Genomic DNA, 20,743 nt, shown 5'->3' with positions numbered 1-20,743 from the left:
ATATAATGCATACTGATCCTCTCATTTCGGTTATAGTTGAGAGAGTAAATAGAGAATGCTATTTCGAAGTAAATATACATGGTAATACATTAATCAACACATTAAGGGATTGAAACGAAGGAAAGAAAAGAAAGAGAAATAGAGAGGGAGAAAAAGGAAAAAGAAAAAAAGAGAAAAAAAAATTTTCATCCTTTATTGGCTGTGTGGTAAGAAGCTTGCTTTCCAACCACATGGTTCCAGGTTCAGTCCCAATGAGAGACACCTTGGGCCAGTAGCTTCTATCATAGTCTTGGGCCGACCAAAGCTTTGTGAGTAGATTTGGTAGAAAGAACTGAAAGAAGTCTGTCATGTGTGTATGTGTGTGTGTGTGAGTGTATACATACATATAGTAGAAGCACCATTGTGGTTAGCTGGCATCTGAAACCGACTTGAAAGGAAACACAGTTACCTCCAGGATAATATATCCCTTTAAGCTTATTTTGAAATATATGTGCTGTGCGTGAGAAGACCCGGCAAGCCAAGTAAGATCGTTGCCAGTGCCCCTGGACTGGCTCTTGTGCGGGTGGCACATGAGATGCACCATTTTGAGCGTGGCCGTTGCCAGTACCGCCTGACTGGCTCCCGTAGGATTTTCGAGTGAGATCGTTGCCAGTGCCCCTGGACTGGCTTGTGCGGGTAGCACATAAAAGACACCATTTCGAGTGTGGCCGTTTTCGTGCGGGTGACACGTAAAAGCACCCACTACACTCTCTGAGTGGTTGGCATTAGGAAGGGCATCCAGCTGTAGAAACTCTGCCAAATTAGATTGGAGCCTGGTGTTGCCATCCGGTTTCACCAGTCCTCAGTCAAATCGTCCAACCCATGCTAGCATGGAAAGCGGATGATGATGATGATGATGATGATGATATATATATATATATATATATATATATATATATATATATATATATGCATGTATGTATGTATAACTATGTGTGTGTGTTTTTATGTCCCCATAACATAAAGGTTTGGTAAAAGAGACTGATAAAATAAGTACCAGGTTTAAATAAAATAAGTCCTGGGGTCGATTTGTTTGTTTAAAATGCTTCAAGGCAGTGCCAAAGCAGGGCCACAATCAAATGACTGAAACAAGTAAAAGATATATATGCATACATACACACACAATATGATACACAGTGGTACATTTTTAATATTATCTTTGCTGTTTTGTTGTGAAAATCTTTTGACCTATAGTTTTATCAATTTTAGAAAAATATCCTTATCAAAAGATGAAGTACAGAAGGATGACCTCAGGACACTGACCCTTTCAGATGAGATGATGAAGGACTGGGATACCTGGCACCTTGCTGTGCTCAAGAAGACCTGTACTCCACAGTAGAAGTGTTAAGGCCACTCCAACATGGTGAAGAGGATTGACCCACAAGAGTCTTGTGCCGGTGCCACATAAAAACCACTTGTGCTAGTGCCACATGAAAGCACTCATGCAATGCTATGTAAAAGCATCCAGAACACACTGTAAAGTGGTTGGCATTAGAAAGGGTATCCAGTTGTAAAAAACATTCTGAATCAGACTAGAGCCTGGTGCAGCTTCCCAGCTCTGGTCAAACCGTCCAACCCATGCTAGCATGGAAAACAGATGTTAAATGATAATGATGACGATGATTAGCTTAGAACTATATAATTTTGCTTCACCCTTATGATACCAACACACTTGAGACCACCACAGGTACTATGATACAAACTTACAGTTTTAAAGTGATCTAAATTAAAATTTGCATCAAAAATTTTCAGTTGTTTTATGTTCCAAACACCAGATTAATATTGTAGTTATTTTACCAAATTCATTATCTTTAAAATTAAATTTAAACAAAGGCAGTGTATTTCAATAGAGATACGGTAACAAAACAGTTAAAATTAATTTGGTTCCATTACACAAAACATAAAACAATAATTAGCAAAGAAAACAAAACTCACGGATTCAGGTTGTCCTGTTGGCGTCATCTATGCAATTTTCAGAGACAAAGAAAGTTAAGATGCTGCATAGCAAAATGCTGAAACGAAACAAATATTTGGGGTTGGCTTTTATTTAGAAAATATATTTCTTACATGACTATGGAAAAAATGGATGTGTAAATGATTATATTTCATGTAAAGTTCTGATCAGAAAGCAAGTAGTCAATTCCATCTGAGAAATGAGTAAGAATAAGAAAAAGGAAATCAGTGAAGTTTGAAGTAATCAATTAAGAGCAAAATGAAGTCAAATTGAATGTCACCATCCATCAACCTCAAATATTCAATATGTTCATGGACATGAATACTGACTTTCCTTTTATATTTATCAAATGCATTGAACAATCATCATTATGATTATCACCAAACATCCACTTTTCCATTCTTGCATGGGTTGGATAGCATTTGTTGAGATGGAATTTTAACAGCCAGATGCCTTTCCTGTCACCAAACCTCACCCGTTTCCAAGTAAAGTAATATTTCCCCATCATCAGACATGTAAATGCTGAACTTATGTTTATAGAGCAGTTGAATATTATGTGCCCTTGACTGGGGAAGTAAATCACATGCAAACGACCTATCACAAAGATTCTCTTTTTCTCACACATTAAAAAATTAGAAGGAACATTCTTGAAGCTTTCTGATATTTCAATTTCTTTCAGTTCTTCTGATTACACTATGTTGTGCCATAAAATATATATTATTTGATTAATGAAAATTATTAAAAGTATAAATATGCAGATTAAGCTATCCACTAGAATAACAGTTTAATTTCTGACTGCCTTATAAAGCAGATTATACATATATATATATATATATACTCTCTGAGTGGTTGGCGTTAGGAAGGGCATCCAGCTGTAGAAACTCTGCCAAATTTAGATTGGAGCCTGGTGTTGCCATCCGGTTTCACCAGTCCTCAGTCAAGTCGTCCAACCCATGCTAGCATGGAAAGCGGACGTTAAACGATGATGATGATGATGATGATATATATATATATATCCTTCTCAGTTTTCAGAGTTGGCGCTCTAAATGTTGGCACATTGAAAGGCAGGGCTAATGAGATTGTACGGATGCTTGAACGGAGATGTGTTGACATATGTTGCATACAAGAGGTAAGGTGGAGAGGAGATTTAGTCAGAGTCTTCATACGCAAAGCACATAGGTATAAACTCATCTGGGAAGGTAACAGTGATGGGATAGGGGGCATGGGCATACTTCTTGCAGAGAAATGGGTGGATAAGGTCATAGAAGTAGTCAAGGTGTGCATTAGAGTACTTAAACTCAGGCTAGTCTTGAAGAATGGTATAGCCACAATTATCTCTGCCTATGCCCCACAAGCGGGCTTACCAAATGAACAGAAGAATCACTTCTATGATATTCTTCTGCAGGCTACCCCAAAGACAAGTGACAATGATCTCATCTTTGCGGCTGGAGATTTTAATGGGCATATCAGACAGCGACCTAGTATCTTTTATGGTGTACATGGGGGGGCCATGGAATTGGTACCAGAAATGAAGAGGGAACCTATTAATCTGCAACATCAACTTCAGGAAACCAGCCAGCCAGCCAGCCAGCCAACCATCTGATAACCAATCAATCAGGTGACTCTGCTAGCCAGATTGATTTCATTCTCACTAGATAGCAGGATGCATAGTTGCTCCTAAATACAAAGACCCTCCCTGGTGAAGAATGTACCCCCCCCCCCCAGCATAGACTAGTTATTAGTGACTTCAGACTTTAGACCAGAACGATGCCAAAATGCAGACCAATCTGGAAAAGGACTTAGAAGCTTAAGAACCTCTGACATGGTCAGAGATTTAAGGGTGTCCTTACTGAGAAATTTGATGAGAGGGAGGAGGAGCTACAGCCTTATGACATAGAAGGCAGCTGGGAATTCCTGTGAGACAGCTTGCTGAGTGCTACAGACAAAATCTGTGGCTGATGCAAAGTCTCTTCCGGACTAGGGTAACATGGCGGTGGAACAATACTGTAGAGAGGGCCATTAGAGCAAAGAAACAGGTCTGGAAGAGTGGGGGTAGCACGGGACTATATTAGACAGCCAGAAGGGAAGCTAGGAGACAGGTACATATAGCCAAGGGAGTAGCAGAAAAGATGAAGTTTGCCAATGTTCAGGACCAAAGATGAAGTTTGCCAATGTGAGGACCAAAGAACTGAAGTATTCTGGATTGCAAGACAGTGAGAGAAGATCGTGATGTCATAGGAGAGAACTGTGTCCGAATGGATGATGGTGCCCTTGCGTTTAATGATTCTGCAAAGAAAGGGGCTTGGAGATGCCATTATGAAAGACTGCTGAATGTGGAGAATGAATAGGAGAAGGAGGGTCTGCCAAAGGTCAACCCAATTGAGGCACCAGCTACCTGAATTGACAGTACACCCTGGCAGATAAAGCAATTAAGGATATGAAGACAGGGAAAGTACTTGGCCCATCAGGAATCACCACTGAGATGCTTAAAATATCAGGCGGTGTGAGTTATGGTCTTGTCACCTGCATCATAAATCAAGTAGTTCATGAAGGAGTCATACCCAATGACTGGTGTAGCAGCACCATAGACAACTGCTACAAAGGTAAAGGTGATGCTTTAGATAGAAATAACTACAGGGGTATCAAATTATTGGATCAGGTGACAACCACATCTCTATTGTGGTCACTGCAGCCACCACTTAGCTATTTCAATACAACCAACAGTGTATATATGAAAGCTTGATCCATTTCTTTAAAATCACTAAAGTTTTATCATTGCCACTATTACCAAGCTTTTTCATTACAACCACCACTGGGTTGTGTCATTACAAAGACTTCTAAGATTTTGTTACTATAAACAGAGAGATATTTCATTACAACTGTAACTTAACTGTATCATTATAACCAATACTTGTCTGTGTCATTACAACCCTCACCAAACTATTTCACAGGAATCAAAACTAAGTCATGTCATTACAGCCACTACTGAGATTTCAACTACCTGTACTGTCACATTACAATCAACATTCATATGTGTCATTAAAACACTGCTGAGGTAGTCCACCAGAGCCATCTCTAAACTATTTCAATACAGCCAGCTTAGGTGAATTATTACAAACACAACCGGGTAATGTCATATTAGCAACAGCACTGCATTTCACTGTTTGATAAAATTCAATTTTCCTAATAAACCCATTTATTAAATATTTTAACTCTTTAGTGTTCAGATTAATTTGTCAAAAGTAATCCTTATTTATTCACATTAAAAAAAATTTATCTGATATTATTTTGTAGCTTCAAGATAGGAAAGATGTAATTGCTTATTTTTAGAATGACATTGCAGGGTAGGTGTGAGATGCTGGTTCTGGCCAGTTTGAGCATAAAATGTGTAGAATATTTGGGCTGGATACAGCCAGTTTAAACACTAAAGGGTTAAAGTTATTCCCCGATTTCTGATAAATGTTTAATTTACTTTGCTGCTTCTATTTTATTTTGCATTATTTTACAAGTTTACATCTTTACAAAGTCATTTAAAGACACAGTGGACATTAACTCATATACAAAAGAAGGAGAGCATATACATCTTTATATTCTACTTGTTTCAGTCATTGTACTGTGGCCATGCTGGGGTACCACCTTAAAGGGCTTTTAGTCAAACAAATCAACTCCAGTACTTATTTATTTTTAAGCCTGGTACTAATTCTATTGGTCCCTTTTGCCAAACTGCTAAGTTATGACATAAACTAACAGTTTGTCAAGCAGTAGTGGAGAACAAATACAGAGACACACAGATATATACATACATATTCATACACACACAACAGGCTTCTCTCAGTTTTCATCTACCAAATCTACTCACAAGGCTTTGGCTGGCCCAAAGCTATAGTGGAAGATAGTTGCTAAAGGTGTCACATAGTGGGGCTGAACCCAGAACCATGTACTTGGGAAGCAAGCTTCTTACTACACAGCCTTGCCTGTGCCTATATATAAAAACAAACATGCACATACACACATCTATCTATTTATATCCCTATCTATAGATATAGTCAACAGAAGAGAAGCAATGCATCAGTCCAGAAGCGTTTTCCACTGTTTGAATCAGTCTTAGAACTCTTGCAAAGTGATGCCTTTTAACGCTTCTGTTGTTTTTCTCTTCACCTCTTCCACATCTGCAAAACATTTTCCTTTAAGGACTTTTTTCATTTGGAGGAACAAAAAAGTTTCAGGGAGCAAAATCAAGTGAATATGGAGCGTGGGTAAATGGGGTCATGGTATTCTGGGTCAAAAAGTGTTTCACACTCAAGGTGGTGTGCTAAGGTGCACTGTTGTAATAAAACCACCACTTTCCACTTTGCACTGGTCAGGGCGTTTTTGTTTCGCCATGTCTTGCAAATGCTTCAGAACTGCCAAGTAAAACATCTGGTTAACAGTTTGACCAGGAGGAACAAATACTGGGTGGACTATTCCTTTCACATCACTGAAACAAGTCAGCATCGTCTTGACATTGGACTTCGCTTGATGCACTTTTTGGGAGCATGGTGACATTGAATGCTCCCATTAGCTTCTGGCTGCTTCGTTTCTGCGTTGTAGCTGTAACACCAGTTTTTATCACCAGTGATGACCTTTGAAAAAGGGTTCCAATCAACTTCCAACTGTTCTTTCAGTACACAACATGTATTCAGTCGTGACTGATTTTGCTGCAACTTTTTTTCATTTGAAATTCCTCACTCAAGATTTGTTGAGAGGGGTTCTAGTAAGATGGAAAACAGGTAAAACCCTAAGCCCCTTCAGGTAAATGGCTCTGCTCGATATGTAGGAGTGGTGTAGGCAAGAATTCAATACAGTGTGTTCAGTACAAGCTATGGACACAAAAGAGGTGCAGCAGAATCACAGGAAGGTTAACAGAGAAAATAGTATTTATGTATAGAAGATGCATAGGTGCCATAAAGACCAACTATACATGGGAAATTGATTCTCTTAAATGCCTTGGAGGTTCCATCAAGGTAGTAAATAGTTTCTGTTGCCTATGTGACCTAATTAGCAGTGAAGGAGAATGACTTGAAAGTGTAGTTGCTACAACAAGAATAGGATAGAGAAAGTCAGAGAGCTTTTACATCTGACTCGCAACAAAAGGACTTTCTTTCTGAGTGAAAGGCAGATCATATGATGTTTGTGCATGTACAGCGATGCTACATGGTAGTGAGATGTGGGCCCTATTAGCAAAGAACATGTGAAGACAAGAGGAACAAGGCTAATATGCTCCATTGGATTTGCAATGTTAGTGTGCACGTATGACAAAATGCTAATGTATTGGGTGAAAAGTAAGGCCAAAGAGGAATCAGATGTAGTGTGCAAGAGAGAATATTGCGCTAGTTTGGTCATGTGATGTTTATGGATAAGAAGTTGCGTAAAAAAGTGCTGACTGCTTAAAAGCAGATTGAACTTGTGAAAGAGGGCGGCCCAGGAAGACAAAGGACGAGGTACTGAAGGCTGATCTCAAGATGCTGAGCCTAACAGAGAAGATGGCAAAAGATTGTTTTGCTGTGTTTAAGAAGGCTTGTCCATTACAGCAAAAAATGGTACCCTAAAACCACTTGGTTATGCTCATACATGCTGGGCCCTGGCCCTGCTTTCTCACTGACACTTCATTAATTCACCACAATTTTCATCCTTAACGCCTATCACTCCCCCATCTATGGTACTACTCAGCTGCCAAAATCACTTGAGAGCAGAATTGCACATATAACATCCCCTCCTTTCTGTCCACCTCCTAACCCCTGTCTCCTAGAACCACTTCTATTCCTCAATATCCCTGTGGACACTATTACTACCAATCACCTCTTTCCAATGCCTTCAGCCATGTGTATATGTATGAAGATGGGCTGAAAAGTTCATAGGCTGACTATGAAAGAGTGATGCCTTCAACCCTTGCATGCATTCATTTCAACACTTCTTATTAATAACTGTACAGTTTCTTTCTAGGAAAACTCACATCTGACTGTTCAAAGAACACTTCAAAAGTAACTAGTAGTGACTTCTCTTCAAAATTGGCAAAGTTTGGCATTGTTCTGTTATCAAGTACCTGCAGAAAAACAGTTTAGCCCCCCCCCCCCCCCCCCCATGACATTTATGCTGACATGGTTGCTACATTGGGGGATGATGCTCCAGCTTTATCAACAGTGCAAAAGTCAGTAGCTGAATTTAGGAGGAGAAGGGAATGTCTTGGAGATGACGCAAGGTCTGGATGTCTTGCAACTTCCACCACCAAGGAAAACAGTGATCATGTTCATCACATGATGATGGATGACAGGTGATTGACTATAAAACAAATAGCCAATGTTATTAGCATATCCCGTGAGAGAGTTGAGAATATTCTGCACAATGAATTTGGAATGACGAAGGCTTATGCTTGGTGGGTGCCATGTCTTCTGACACCTGATCAAAAGCACACCAGGCTGATCACATGTGAAAATCTGACATTGTTTTAGGCAGATACAGCTGGTTTACTTGAATATTTCCTAAGCCAGGATGAGTATTGGGTTCATCACTTTGAGCCAAAGACAATCAATGCAGTGGAAACACCCCTCCTCACCTGCTCAAAAGAAGACCAAGGTCATTTCATCTGCAGGGAAGTTGATGGCCTCAGTTATTTGGGACGCAAAGGGCGCTGTGTCTGTTGATTATGTGGCCCTTCAAAAGGGCCACATAATCAATGGAAAGTACTCTGCCAACTTGCTCAGGCAGTCATCAAATGCCCAGGAAAACTGATGAAAGGGGTCTTTTGTCAGAGCAATGCTCCAGCACGCAAGTCCTTAGTTTTAATGGTTGTTTAGTAAGTGCTCACCAATTTTGTGGGTTAGTCACCAATGTAATGGGTTCAAAGTTGTAACATATCCAAATGCTATGTGTTAGAAGATAATGTCACATGTAACGTGGAATGAAGTGTATGTAAAAATAAATGTCAGAATGCATGTTTTGTTTATAAAGCATAGCAATTTTATTTGGATTGTTGACAAGTGCTGAGTAAAGTGAGCATGTATATGTAAAAATCAGAGGGAAGCCTTGAAAATTACAGTTGCACAAGTAGGTTAGAAGTTTGTGGTGCTAAAGATGTAAGAAATACATCTAATATGTAATATGTATATATATCATCGGCAGAAATTAGAGAGTAAGTCAAAAGCTGAGAGTTTTGTGAATTGGCACTTATCAAACATGAATTTGTCCATTATCACTGTAACTTCTGATGAAATAACTTCTAAAATACAAAATTTTGTCAAAAATGTTGAGTAAACCCTGTTCTATGTGACATATTCTACCTGTACTGGACGTTTCAAAGTGTTTAGTTAAAAAAAATTAATTAAAGAATCTGTAATCAAATTGAATAGATCTGAAATGGATTAAAGGCAGAGTTGACCTCGGCGGAATTTGAACTCAGAATGTAGAGAGAGACGAAACGCCGCTTCTAAAATACAAAATTTTGTCAAAAACGTCGAGAGTAAACCCTCTTCTATGTGACACAGTCTACCAGTATCGGGAGTTTCAAAGTGCTTAGTTAAAAAAAATTCATTAAATAATCTATACATTAAACTGAATAGATCTGAAATGGATAAAAGGCAAAGTCGACCTCAGCATAAAGAAAGATGAAATACCACTAAACATTTCGCCCAGTGCACTAACGTTTCTGCCAACTCACCACCTCAGAAAGTAAACATTCATTTTAGAAACATATTCTTATTGCTTGGGGTATTACTCCCTTCCTCAATTATTTTACATTTCATGATATTTTACCTCATAACATTTTTCTACTAACTTTTGTTCAATTCAAATAGTAATTCCAAATTCCTCATGCATTTTTCTATCATTTAAGCCTAAGAAAAGTATACTTTCATTTTGAAATTAAAAAATTTATGTTAATTGAAGATGAATACCTGCCTTACTGCCCACCTTCAGGTCTCACATATTTTGATGTAATTTTTTTACTACTGAACCAAATCTCAAACTATTTATGCCAAAGAGCTGAGGAGGTGTCCTCTTTAAAACTATTAAGTTTCCAATTTAGCTGAGAACTGAAATAGGGGTGAAGCTTGCAAGCTGCTGCAATTGACGAAATGGTACATACAGTTAATATATTCAACCACTACCATCGTTGAATAATATACAGACATAGACATACACACACACACACACACACACACACACATATATACATATACGTGTATATACATATGCATATATGTATATATACGTATATACATACATATATATACACATATATACATACATACACATACACAAATATATCAATACATATATAAATATATACACACACATATCTACAAAAATATATATCTATACACATGTATAACCCACACCCCACTCTCGCCTCCCCCACCTCCCAACACCATTACACCACACCACGCTACACCATACCACACAATGCATCACATCAAAACACACCACCATGCATACACCAGCACTGACCAATTCCCATCCCCACATTTTCACACCTACATACACACATACGTTAAGATCACCAGCATTCTCTCACACACACACGCACCTTCGCTATGGGATCACTACTACTTGTTATCTCCCCTTCTTCTTAACACTCCTGTGTGACCCTTTTGTCTGGCATTCACCATGATAGATCGCTGACCACTACACACATTTTTTTCTCTCCTTGTTTATTTCGGTGTTCCTTTCTGTAGAAGAGCATAGGCTCGAAACGTTAAAGATTTTCTCAATTTACGAGCATTATACTAATACATCTATTTGTTTTCAACATCACCTGTCTTCGGCTGTTGTTTTTTTGTGAACTCTCCCTATCTATATACATATTTATATACATATATATATACACATATATACACATGTATATATACACATATATATACATACATATATACACACATATATACGTATATATACATACACATATACATATATACACATATACATATATATACATACACATATATACATATATATATACACATATATATACATATATATATATGTACATAAATATATATATACATATATATATATAAATATATGTACATAAATATATATACATATATATACAAGTACAAAGTACATAAGGAATTAGAGGATGAACAGAAGTTTAATCTTACAGCTGTTTCGGCCTAGTTTTGGCAGGCCCCATTCTATCCGAATATTCCTTTCCGGAGTGATTATCGGATGACATTTTGAAATGGGGTTACATGCCCGAACCTCTAGGCCTCTTCAGAGATTCACAAATTATATATAATTATATATATATATATATATATATATATATATATATATATAAATATATGTACATAAATCAAAATATATATATATATATATATATGTACATAAATGAATATATATATATATATATATATATCATCATCATCATCGTTTAACGTCCGCTTTCCATGCTAGCATGGGTTGGACGATTTGACTGAGGACTTGTGCAACCGGATGGCTACACCAGGCTCCAATCTAATTTGGCAGAGTTTCTACAGCTGGATGCCCTTCCTGACGCCAACCACTCAGAGAGTGTAGTGGGTGCTTTTACGTGTCACCCGCACGAAAACGGCCACGCTCGAAATGGTGTCTTTTATGTGCCACCCACACAAGAGCCAGTCCAGGGGCACTGGCAACGATCTCGCTCGAAAACCCTACAAGGCCAGTCAGGCGGTACTGGCAACGGTCACGCTCAGGATGGTACATCTTATGTGCCACCCGCACAAGAGCCAGTCCAGGGGCACTGGCAACGATCTCACTTGGCTTGCCGGGTCTTCTCACGCACAGCACATTTCCAAAGGTCTCGGTCAGTAGTCATCGCCTCGGTGAGGCCCAATGTTCGAAGGTCTTGCCTCACCACCTCAGCCCAGGTCTTCCTGGGCCTACCTCTTCCACGGGTTCCCTCAACTGTTAGGGAGTGGCACTTTTTCACGCAGCTATCCTCATTCATTCTCATTACATGTCCAAACCAGCGCAATCGTCTCTCTTGCACACCACTACTGACGCTTCTTATGTTCAGCTTTTCTCTCAAGATACTTACACTCTGATGGGTATGCACATTTACATTACACATCCAGCGGAGCATACGGGCTTCATTCCTTGCGAGCTTACGCATGTCCTCAGCAGTCACAGCCCATGTTTCACTGCCATGTAGCATGGCTGTTCGTACACATGCGTCATACAGTCTGCCTTTTACCCTGAGTGAGAGTCCCTTTGTCGCCAGCAGAGGTAAGAGCTCTCTAAACTTGGCCCAGGCTATTCTTATTCTAGCAGTTACACTTTCAGCGCACCCACCCCCACTACTAACTTGGTCACCCAGATAGCGGAAGCTATCAACTACCTCTAGTTTTCCTCCCTGGAATGAGATAGAAGTTGTTTCCTGTTTGTTCACAGTGTTTATTGCACCTGAACATCTGCCACATACAAAGACTAACTTTGTAGTTAATCTGCCTTTGATATTGCTGCACCTCTTATGTGTCCATAGCTTGCACCGGGTACATCTTATAGAGTTACTACCTACTCCTTTACTGCATACTGAGCAGGGCCATCTACCTGAAGGAGTTTGTGTTTTATCTACCTTCCTACTTATTAGGATTTTGGTTTTTGCTAGGTTGACTCTAAGGCCCTTCGATTCTAGTCCTTGCTTCCACACCTTAAACTTCTCCTCTAGTTCTGATAGTGACTGCGCAATTAGTGCAAGGTCATCAGCATAGAGGAGCTCCCAGGGGCAACCTGTCTTGAATTCCTCTGTGATCGCCTGGAGGACTATGATAAATAGGAGGGGGCTGAGGACGGAACCTTGGTGGACCCCTACCTCTACCCGGAATTCATTACTGTACTCATTTCCAACCTTCACCTTACTGACAACATCTCTGTACATGGCTCGCACAGCTCTCACTAACCATTCTTCTATCCCAAGTTTCCTCATTGACCACCAGATAAGGGATCGGGGACCCTGTCAAAGGCTTTCTCCATGTCAACGAAGGCCAGGTACAGAGGTTTATCCTTGGCTAGATATTTCTCCTGCAGCTGTCTCACTAGAAATATGGCATCAGTGGTGCTTTTACCCGGCATGAACCCAAACTGCATCTTATCTAAATTGATTTGCTCCCTAATTAGTTGGGCTATGAACCTCTCCGTAACTTTCATAACCTGATCTAACAGCTTGATGCCTCTGTAATTATTAGTGTCTAAAGCGTCACCTTTACCTTTGTAGCAGTTTACTATGGTGCTGCTACACCAGTCATTGGGTATGACTCCTTCGTGTATCACCTGGTTCGTAATACGGGTGACTAGGCTGTAGCCAACACTGCCAGATATTTTGAGCATCTCTGCAGTGATTTCTGATGGGCCGGGGGCTTTCCCTGTCTTCATACTCTTAATTGCTTTATCTACCCTGGTACTGTCAACTCGGATAGCTGGTCCCTCTGTTGGGTCGACATACGGCAGGCTGTCTTTCTCCCATTCATTCTCTTTATTAAGCAATCTATCGTAGTGGCATCTCCAGACCTCTTTCTTTGCAGCCTCATTTAGTGCAAGCGTACCATCATCCATGCGAACACATTTCTCTCCTACAACATCACTATTCTCTCTCCTACACTGTCTTGCAACACGAAATATATATATATATATACATACAGTGAAAGTGCTGCAGAAATGTGTGAGGCAGCTCGTCACTGGAATAGAGAAGGAAAAGAGATTGGAAAGGTGCACGAAAATTATTACATGGTTCAAGCAAAATTCCTCCATTGTAACGATCTTTTCAGATGAAAAGATCCTCACTGTCGATGCTGTTCTGAACTCGACAGCTGAGATTAAGGGGACATTCAAAACATCCTGCTCAAGTTATGGCTTTTGGTGTTGTGGCTTCTGATAAAAAGAAAATGCCTATAAAATTCTACAAAGGTGATGAAAAGATCAATGTTAATACTAACTACAAGACACTGAAATACCAGGTATTGCCATGGCTTAAGTGCAAACTACCAAGGTGGTAATTATGTATGGACACAGGATGGTGCTCCAGCCCACATAGGTAGAAAAATACAAGATTTCCGCAAATCCAACTTGAACAATTTTTTGGAATCATGTTTATGGTTGCCTTCTAGCTTAGATCTAAACCCTCTGGATTATGCTATTTGGGGTGTTTTAGAACATGCTACCACTAGAACATCACACAGCAATGTCGACTCTCTTAAAGATACTATTAAAGAAGAATGGGAGAAGTTGTCTCCCGAATATTTGAGGAGCACTTGTGCAAGTTTCAGGAAGTGTGTGAAGGCAGTAATTGAGAAAGAAGGAGGACACATAGAATAAAAACATTTTCTATTATGTAAATTTTCTTGTGGCAAATAAAATTCTCATGACTTTCAATAAACTAATTGGTCATACGCTGTCTTTCAATCCCTGCCTCAAAAATATTATAAATTTTGCTTCCCCACCCTGTACATACATACATACATACATGCATATATATATATACATACATGTATATATGTACGTATATATGTATATATATATCTATATATATATACATATATCTACGCATAGATTAGTATATATATATATATACGCACATATCTATCTATCTTATATATATATAACATACACCAGCTGAAACTGCAAACATGATCTGGTACTTGACTGAAAATTGAAAGCTCCGAATGACTCGTCATTGTTTTTTCCTATCCTTTTTCATATTGTTTAACTGTCCAAATGTTTTGTTGTCGCTTGTTAGGTTCTTGTTCCATTTTTGCTTTGTTTTTTTTTATATATATATGAATATATCTATACATATATCTATATATCATCATAAATATACAGGGATTAGCATTGAGTTGCTTCTCCAACATACTGAAAATTTAGAAATAGCAGTCAAAGAACTACTGATTCTAAACTACAAATTTTTCTCTAAACGGATGGCGATATTTATGGCACACATAGAATAAAAAAAATTGACGATTCCCTGCCCTTATTCTTGTATATTTTATATTTGATACCTCTAAGTTAGATGGTTAAACCGTAATCCCTCCACACGGGACTTTTTTTCATACGGGACTATTTGTGACGCACATGGAATAGATTTCTTTGAGGTGGGATGTCTGAACTCACTAGCCGATGAATTCGTAAGTGCCTTTCTTATCGTTGATTTTTGGTGTCGCATGGCCAAAAATTACTGTGAATTTTTTTAGAGACACTTTCAAATTTATCAGAATATCGGACTGAAGATTTGGAATAGAGAAATTTTCATTCTCTTAACCATGAAACGATCGTATCCGATTAACTAAAGACTTGTTTTGTTTATGCTTTTCCCTCCAGTTTTTTGTTCTATGTGTGCCATAAATATCGCCATCCGTTTAGAGAAAAATTTGTAGTTTAGAATCAGTAGTTCTTTGACTGCTATTTCTAAATTTTCAGTATGTTGGAGAAGCAACTCAATGCTAATCCCTGTATATTTATGATGATAAATGGTTTTACTGATAACGGTTTTTTCATACTGAACTACTTGGCAAAATTGTTAATTATTAATTCTATTATTAATTGACGATTCCCTGCCCTTATTCTTGCATATATCTATATATATATATGTATATGCACGTATGTGTGTGTGTGTGTGTGTGTGTGTGTGTGTGTGTGTGTGTGTGTGTGTGTGTGTGTGTGTGTATATGCACATATGTATATATATATCATCATCATTTAACGTCCGCTTTCCATGCTAGCATGGGTTGGACGATTTGACTGAGGACTGGTGAAACCTGATGGCTACACTAGGCTCCAATCTGATTTGGCAGAGTTCCTACAGCTGGATGCCCTTCCTAACGCCAACCTTATATATATATATATATATATATATATATGTATACATATATAAAAGGATATATTTACATACATATATATACATGTGTGTGTGTATATATATATATATATATATACTAGCAGAAATACCCGGCGTTGCCCGGGTTAAAGAGAATAATGAAATCTAAAAACGCCGTCTAGACTACGCATCATCTTTATATAGAGAGATGTATATACACACACGCACCCAGACACACGTATATATATGTATATCAATATAAATATATGAAAGTCAATGAAGTTTCGTAAAAGAAGGTGATCATGTACATACTTTCTTGCTGTTGTGATTATAACACCTCATTGTAAACTATGTTCCTTGTTTTCCCTTGTGGAGCATATACAAATAGGTTTTTCGTTGCTGCCCACTCTTGAGCAGCCAACATACAGTTGTCCATGTGAGAAGCAGGGCTCTTCCAAGAGAAGACCAGCTACAGACAGTGTTTGACCCTGATATTTGTTTATGGACATGGCAAAAGTCACACGAAGGGGGAATTGTAGTCTTCTGAATGTAAAAGGAATGTCTGCTCCTGATGGAGTAAGAGGAATTCTTGGAATAAAGACGTCATCCCCTTTTGCACATCCAGAAAGAATGGTAGCCTCGATAACGTGTGACATAATTTTCTAAATAATGCTCATCTGTTATGTTCGGGTTAAAATTTCATCAACATCAAAAATATATGAATTTTCATGGGAGTTATGGCCGTTATGCAAAGAATATAATTTCCAAATTTCATAAAGATCCATTCAGTACTTTTGACGTAGTTTTGGATAAGAAAACAAATGACTAATGTGTGTGTTTGTGTGCATGTGTATGTGTGTGTGAGGGGTGTATATATGTATAGATATCTGTATGCATGTATATATGTATATATGTGTACATATTAGATGTACATCTATATATATATATATATACATCTACACATATGTATACATATACATGTATGTATAGATCTATATATATATACATATACGTGTACATCTATATGTATACATATACATCTCTCTCTCTCTCTCTCTCTGAAAGTATCTGTCATTACAGTATCGAAATGGTGTACATATACATGTATACATATACATCTCTCTCTCTCTCTCTTTCTGTCTCTCTCTTTCTCTCTCTGTGAAAGTATCTGTCACTACAGTATCGAAATGTGATTGTTTCAGTTAGTGGAATAGTTTCATTTTTAAAGTGAAAGTATTTGACATTAGTGTTTTTGTTTCACTTTTGACACGTAATACTTAAATAGTGGAGGAGATATTATGTTGCCGTGTGCTCGAACTCTGCAAGAAGTTAATAATTTTTTTTGACTAAAACACAACTGGAACCCTAAGTAAGGCATGTGTAAAATTTGAATGAAATTGGTTGCGTAGTTCTCGAGTTTTAGGGATTCACAGACAGACAGACAGACCAACAGACACACATTCTCATTTATATATATATATATATATATATACACACATACACATATGTATGTCATCATCATCATCATTTAACGTCTGCTGGACGGTTTGACTGGGGACTGGTGAGCCAGAGGCTCAATCTGGTCTGGTCTTCGCCAGCTGGATGCCCTTCCTAACACCAACCACTCCGAGAGTGTAGTGGGTGCTTTTTACGTGCCGGCGGCACAAGGGCCCGTCAGCTGGTTCTGGCAAAGACTGTGCTCAAAAGGTGTTTTTATGTGCTACCTGCACAGGAGCCAGTCCAGCGGCACTGGCAACAGCTATGCTCAAATGTTGTTGCTCACGTGCCAGTAAGGTGACGCTGGCTACGACTATGCTCGAATTGTGGTTTTTACGTGCCACCGGCAAGGGAGCCAATAAGCGGTCTTAGCAACAATCACTCTCGGATGGTCCTTTTAACGTTCCACTGGCACGAGTGCCAATTAGGCGGTACTGTCATCGGTCACGTCATGGAGAGGGTCATAGCCCAACTAATTAGGGAGAGAGTCGGTTTAGATGAGATGCAGTTTGGGTTTGTGCCAGGGAAAAGCACCACTGATGCTATATTTCTGGTAAGACAGCTGCAGGAGAAATACCTAGCCAAAGATAAACCTCTGCACCTGGCTTTCGTTGACATGGAGAAAGCCTTTGACAGGGTCCCCCGATCCTTTATCTAGTGGTCAATGAGGAAACTAGGGATAGATGAATGGTTAGTGAGAGCTGAGCAAGCCATGTACAGGGATGCTGTCAGTAAGGTGAGGGTTTTCAAAGAGTACAGTGAAGAATTCCGAGTAGAGGTAGGGGTCCACCAAGGATCTGTCCTCAGCCCCCTCTTATTCATCATAGTCCTCCAGGCAATAACAGGGGAATTCAAAACAGGATGCCCTTGGAAGCTCCTTTATCCTGATGACCTTGCTCTAATTGCTGAGTCACTATCAGAACTAAAGGAAAAGTCTCAGGTGTGGAAGCAAGGATTAGAATCGAAGGGCCTTAGAGTTAACCTAGCTAAAACCAAAGTCTTAATAAGTAGGAATGCAGATAAACCACAAATCCCTTCAGGTAGATGGCCCTGCTCAATGGAAAAGGCGTAGGTAGAAACTCTATAAGGTGGCGAGCTGGCAGAAATGTTAGCACACCGGGCAAAATGCTTAGTGGTATTCCATCTGCCGCTGTGTTTTGAGTTCAAATTCCGCTGAGGTCGACTTTGTCTTCCATCCTTTCAGGGTCAATTAAATAAGTACCAGTTACGCACTGGGGTCGATATAATCGACTTAATCCATTTGTCTGTCCTTGTTTGTCCCCTCTGTGTGCAGTAAAGAAATAAGAAACTCCATAAGATGTACCCAGTGTAAGCTATGGACACATATGAGGTGCAGCAATATCAAAGGGAGGCTAACTGGGAAGACAGTTTTTGTATGTGGCAAATGTTCAGGGCTATAAACACAGAAAATGTGCAGAGAACGGCTTGTGTCACATTCCAGGGAGAAAAACTAGAAGTAGTTGATAGCTTCCGTTACCCAGGGGACCAAGTCAGTAATAAGGGTGGATGCTCTGAAAGTGTAGCTGCTAGAAAAAGACTAGCCAGGGCAAAGTTCAGAGAGCTCCTACCTCTGTTGGTGATAAAGGGCCTCTCGCTCAGAGTAAAAGGTAGACTGTATGATGCATATGTGCGAACTACCATGCTACATGGCAGTGAAACATGGGCCATGACTGCTGTTCGAAATTGTAAAGATAGTCTGGATCTTGACTGATGAAAGAAAACTCCAAATGACCTGTCCTTGTTTTCTTTGTATTGTCTATTGGATGTTTTGTTGTCCCTTTCTTGTATCACCTAACTGTCTGGATGTTTTGCGTTCTTGTCCCATTTTGTATTAATTATATATATGTATATATATATATACATATATATCATCATCGTTTAACGTCCGCTTTCCATGCTAGCATGGGTTGGACGATTTGACTGAGGACTGGTGAACCGGATGGCTGCACCAGGCTCCAATCTGATCTGGCAAAGTTTCTACAACTGGATGCCCTTCCTAATGCCAACCACTGCAAGAGTGTAGTGGGTGCTTTTACGTACCACTAGCACGAGGGCCAGTCACACAGTATTGGCAATGGCTATGCTCAAAATGGTGTTTTTTACGTGCCACCTGCTCAGGAGTTAGTCCAGCGACACTGGCAGTGACCTCGCTCAAATGATTTTCTAACATGCCATTAAGGCGACGCTGGTAACAATCACGCTCAAATGGTGCCATTTACGGGCTACTAGCACGGAAGCCAGACAGCTGCTCTGGCAATGATCACACTCGGACAGTGCTGTTAGTCCTCCACTGGCACAGGTGCCAGTCATCGAATATGGTTCAATTACAATTTCGATTTCACTTGCCCCAACAGGTCTTTGCAAGTAGAGTTTAATGTCCAATGAAGGAGAGGTTGGCATGGGTGCCAGTTGTACATACATATATTTACATATAATAATAATATATTTACAGATACATACATATGCATATATACATACACACACACACATATATATATACATATATATACACACACACAGATATATATACACACATATATATACATGCATACACATACATACATATATACATACATATATATACATACATATATACATACACACATATATATATATACATATATACATACATATATATATATACATACATATACATACATATATATATATACATACATATATACATACATATATATATATACACATATATACATACATATATATATATACACATATATACATACATATATATATATACATACATATATATTACAGAGGCATCAAGCTGTTAGATCAGGTTATGAAAGTTACAGAGAGGGTCATAGCCCAACTAATTAGGGAGCGAATCAATTTAGATGAGATGCAGTTTGGGTTAGTGCCAGGTAAAAGCACTACTGATGCCTTATTTCTAGTGAGACAGTTGCAGGAGAAATACCTAGCTAAGGATAAACCTCTGTACCTGGCTTTCGTTGACATGGAGAAAGCCTTTGACAGGGTCCCCCGATCCCTTATCTGGTGGTCAATGAGGAAACTTGGGATAGAAGAATGGTTAGTGAGAGCTGTGCGAGCCATGTACAGAGATGCTGCCAGTAAGGTGAGGGTTGGAAATGAGTACAGCAATGAATTCCGGGTAGAGGTAGGGGTCCACCAAGGTTCCGTCCTCAGCCCCCTATTATTTACCATAGTCCTCCAGGCAATCACAGAGGAGTTCAAGACAGGTTGCCCCTGGGAGCTCCTCTATGCTGATGACCTTGCCCTAATTGCGGAGTCACTATCAGAACTAGAGGAGAAGTTTCAGGTGTGGAAGCAAGGTCTAGAATTGAAGGGCCTTAGAGTCAACCTAGTTAAAACCAAAATCCTAATAAGTAGGAAGGTAGATAAAACACAAACCCCTTCAGGTAGATGGC

The 20,743-nt window shown here is 39.1% G+C and overlaps 1 protein-coding gene across 7 annotated transcripts in view; it reads right to left on the bottom strand.

The window, feature by feature from the left end:
• The window catches only part of LOC106883099 (protein Loquacious), a 54,820-nt gene that overhangs the window by 14,406 nt on the left and 19,671 nt on the right, over window positions 1-20,743 (bottom strand). For 4 of the 7 annotated variants that reach the window (XR_016242181.1, XR_016242180.1, XM_052968076.2 and 1 more), the window contains exon 2: window positions 1,975-2,051. Coding sequence is in view for 4 of the 7 variants with exons in the window: in XM_052968076.2 (XP_052824036.1) it covers window positions 1,975-2,001 (27 nt within the window). In the remaining 3 variants the exon portion in view is untranslated. Of the gene's footprint in view, window positions 1-1,974; window positions 2,052-13,645; window positions 13,684-20,743 lie in introns of all 7 variants that reach the window. The other 3 variants (XR_016242182.1, XM_089353543.1, XM_052968080.2) reach the window with 1 other exon arrangement.

The sequence above is a fragment of the Octopus bimaculoides genome, chromosome 1 (assembly GCF_046866305.1).
Source record: "Octopus bimaculoides isolate indiv1 chromosome 1, ASM4686630v1, whole genome shotgun sequence".
NCBI lineage: Eukaryota > Metazoa > Mollusca > Cephalopoda > Octopoda > Octopodidae > Octopus > Octopus bimaculoides.
This window is presented reverse-complemented; position numbering and strand designations above follow the sequence as displayed.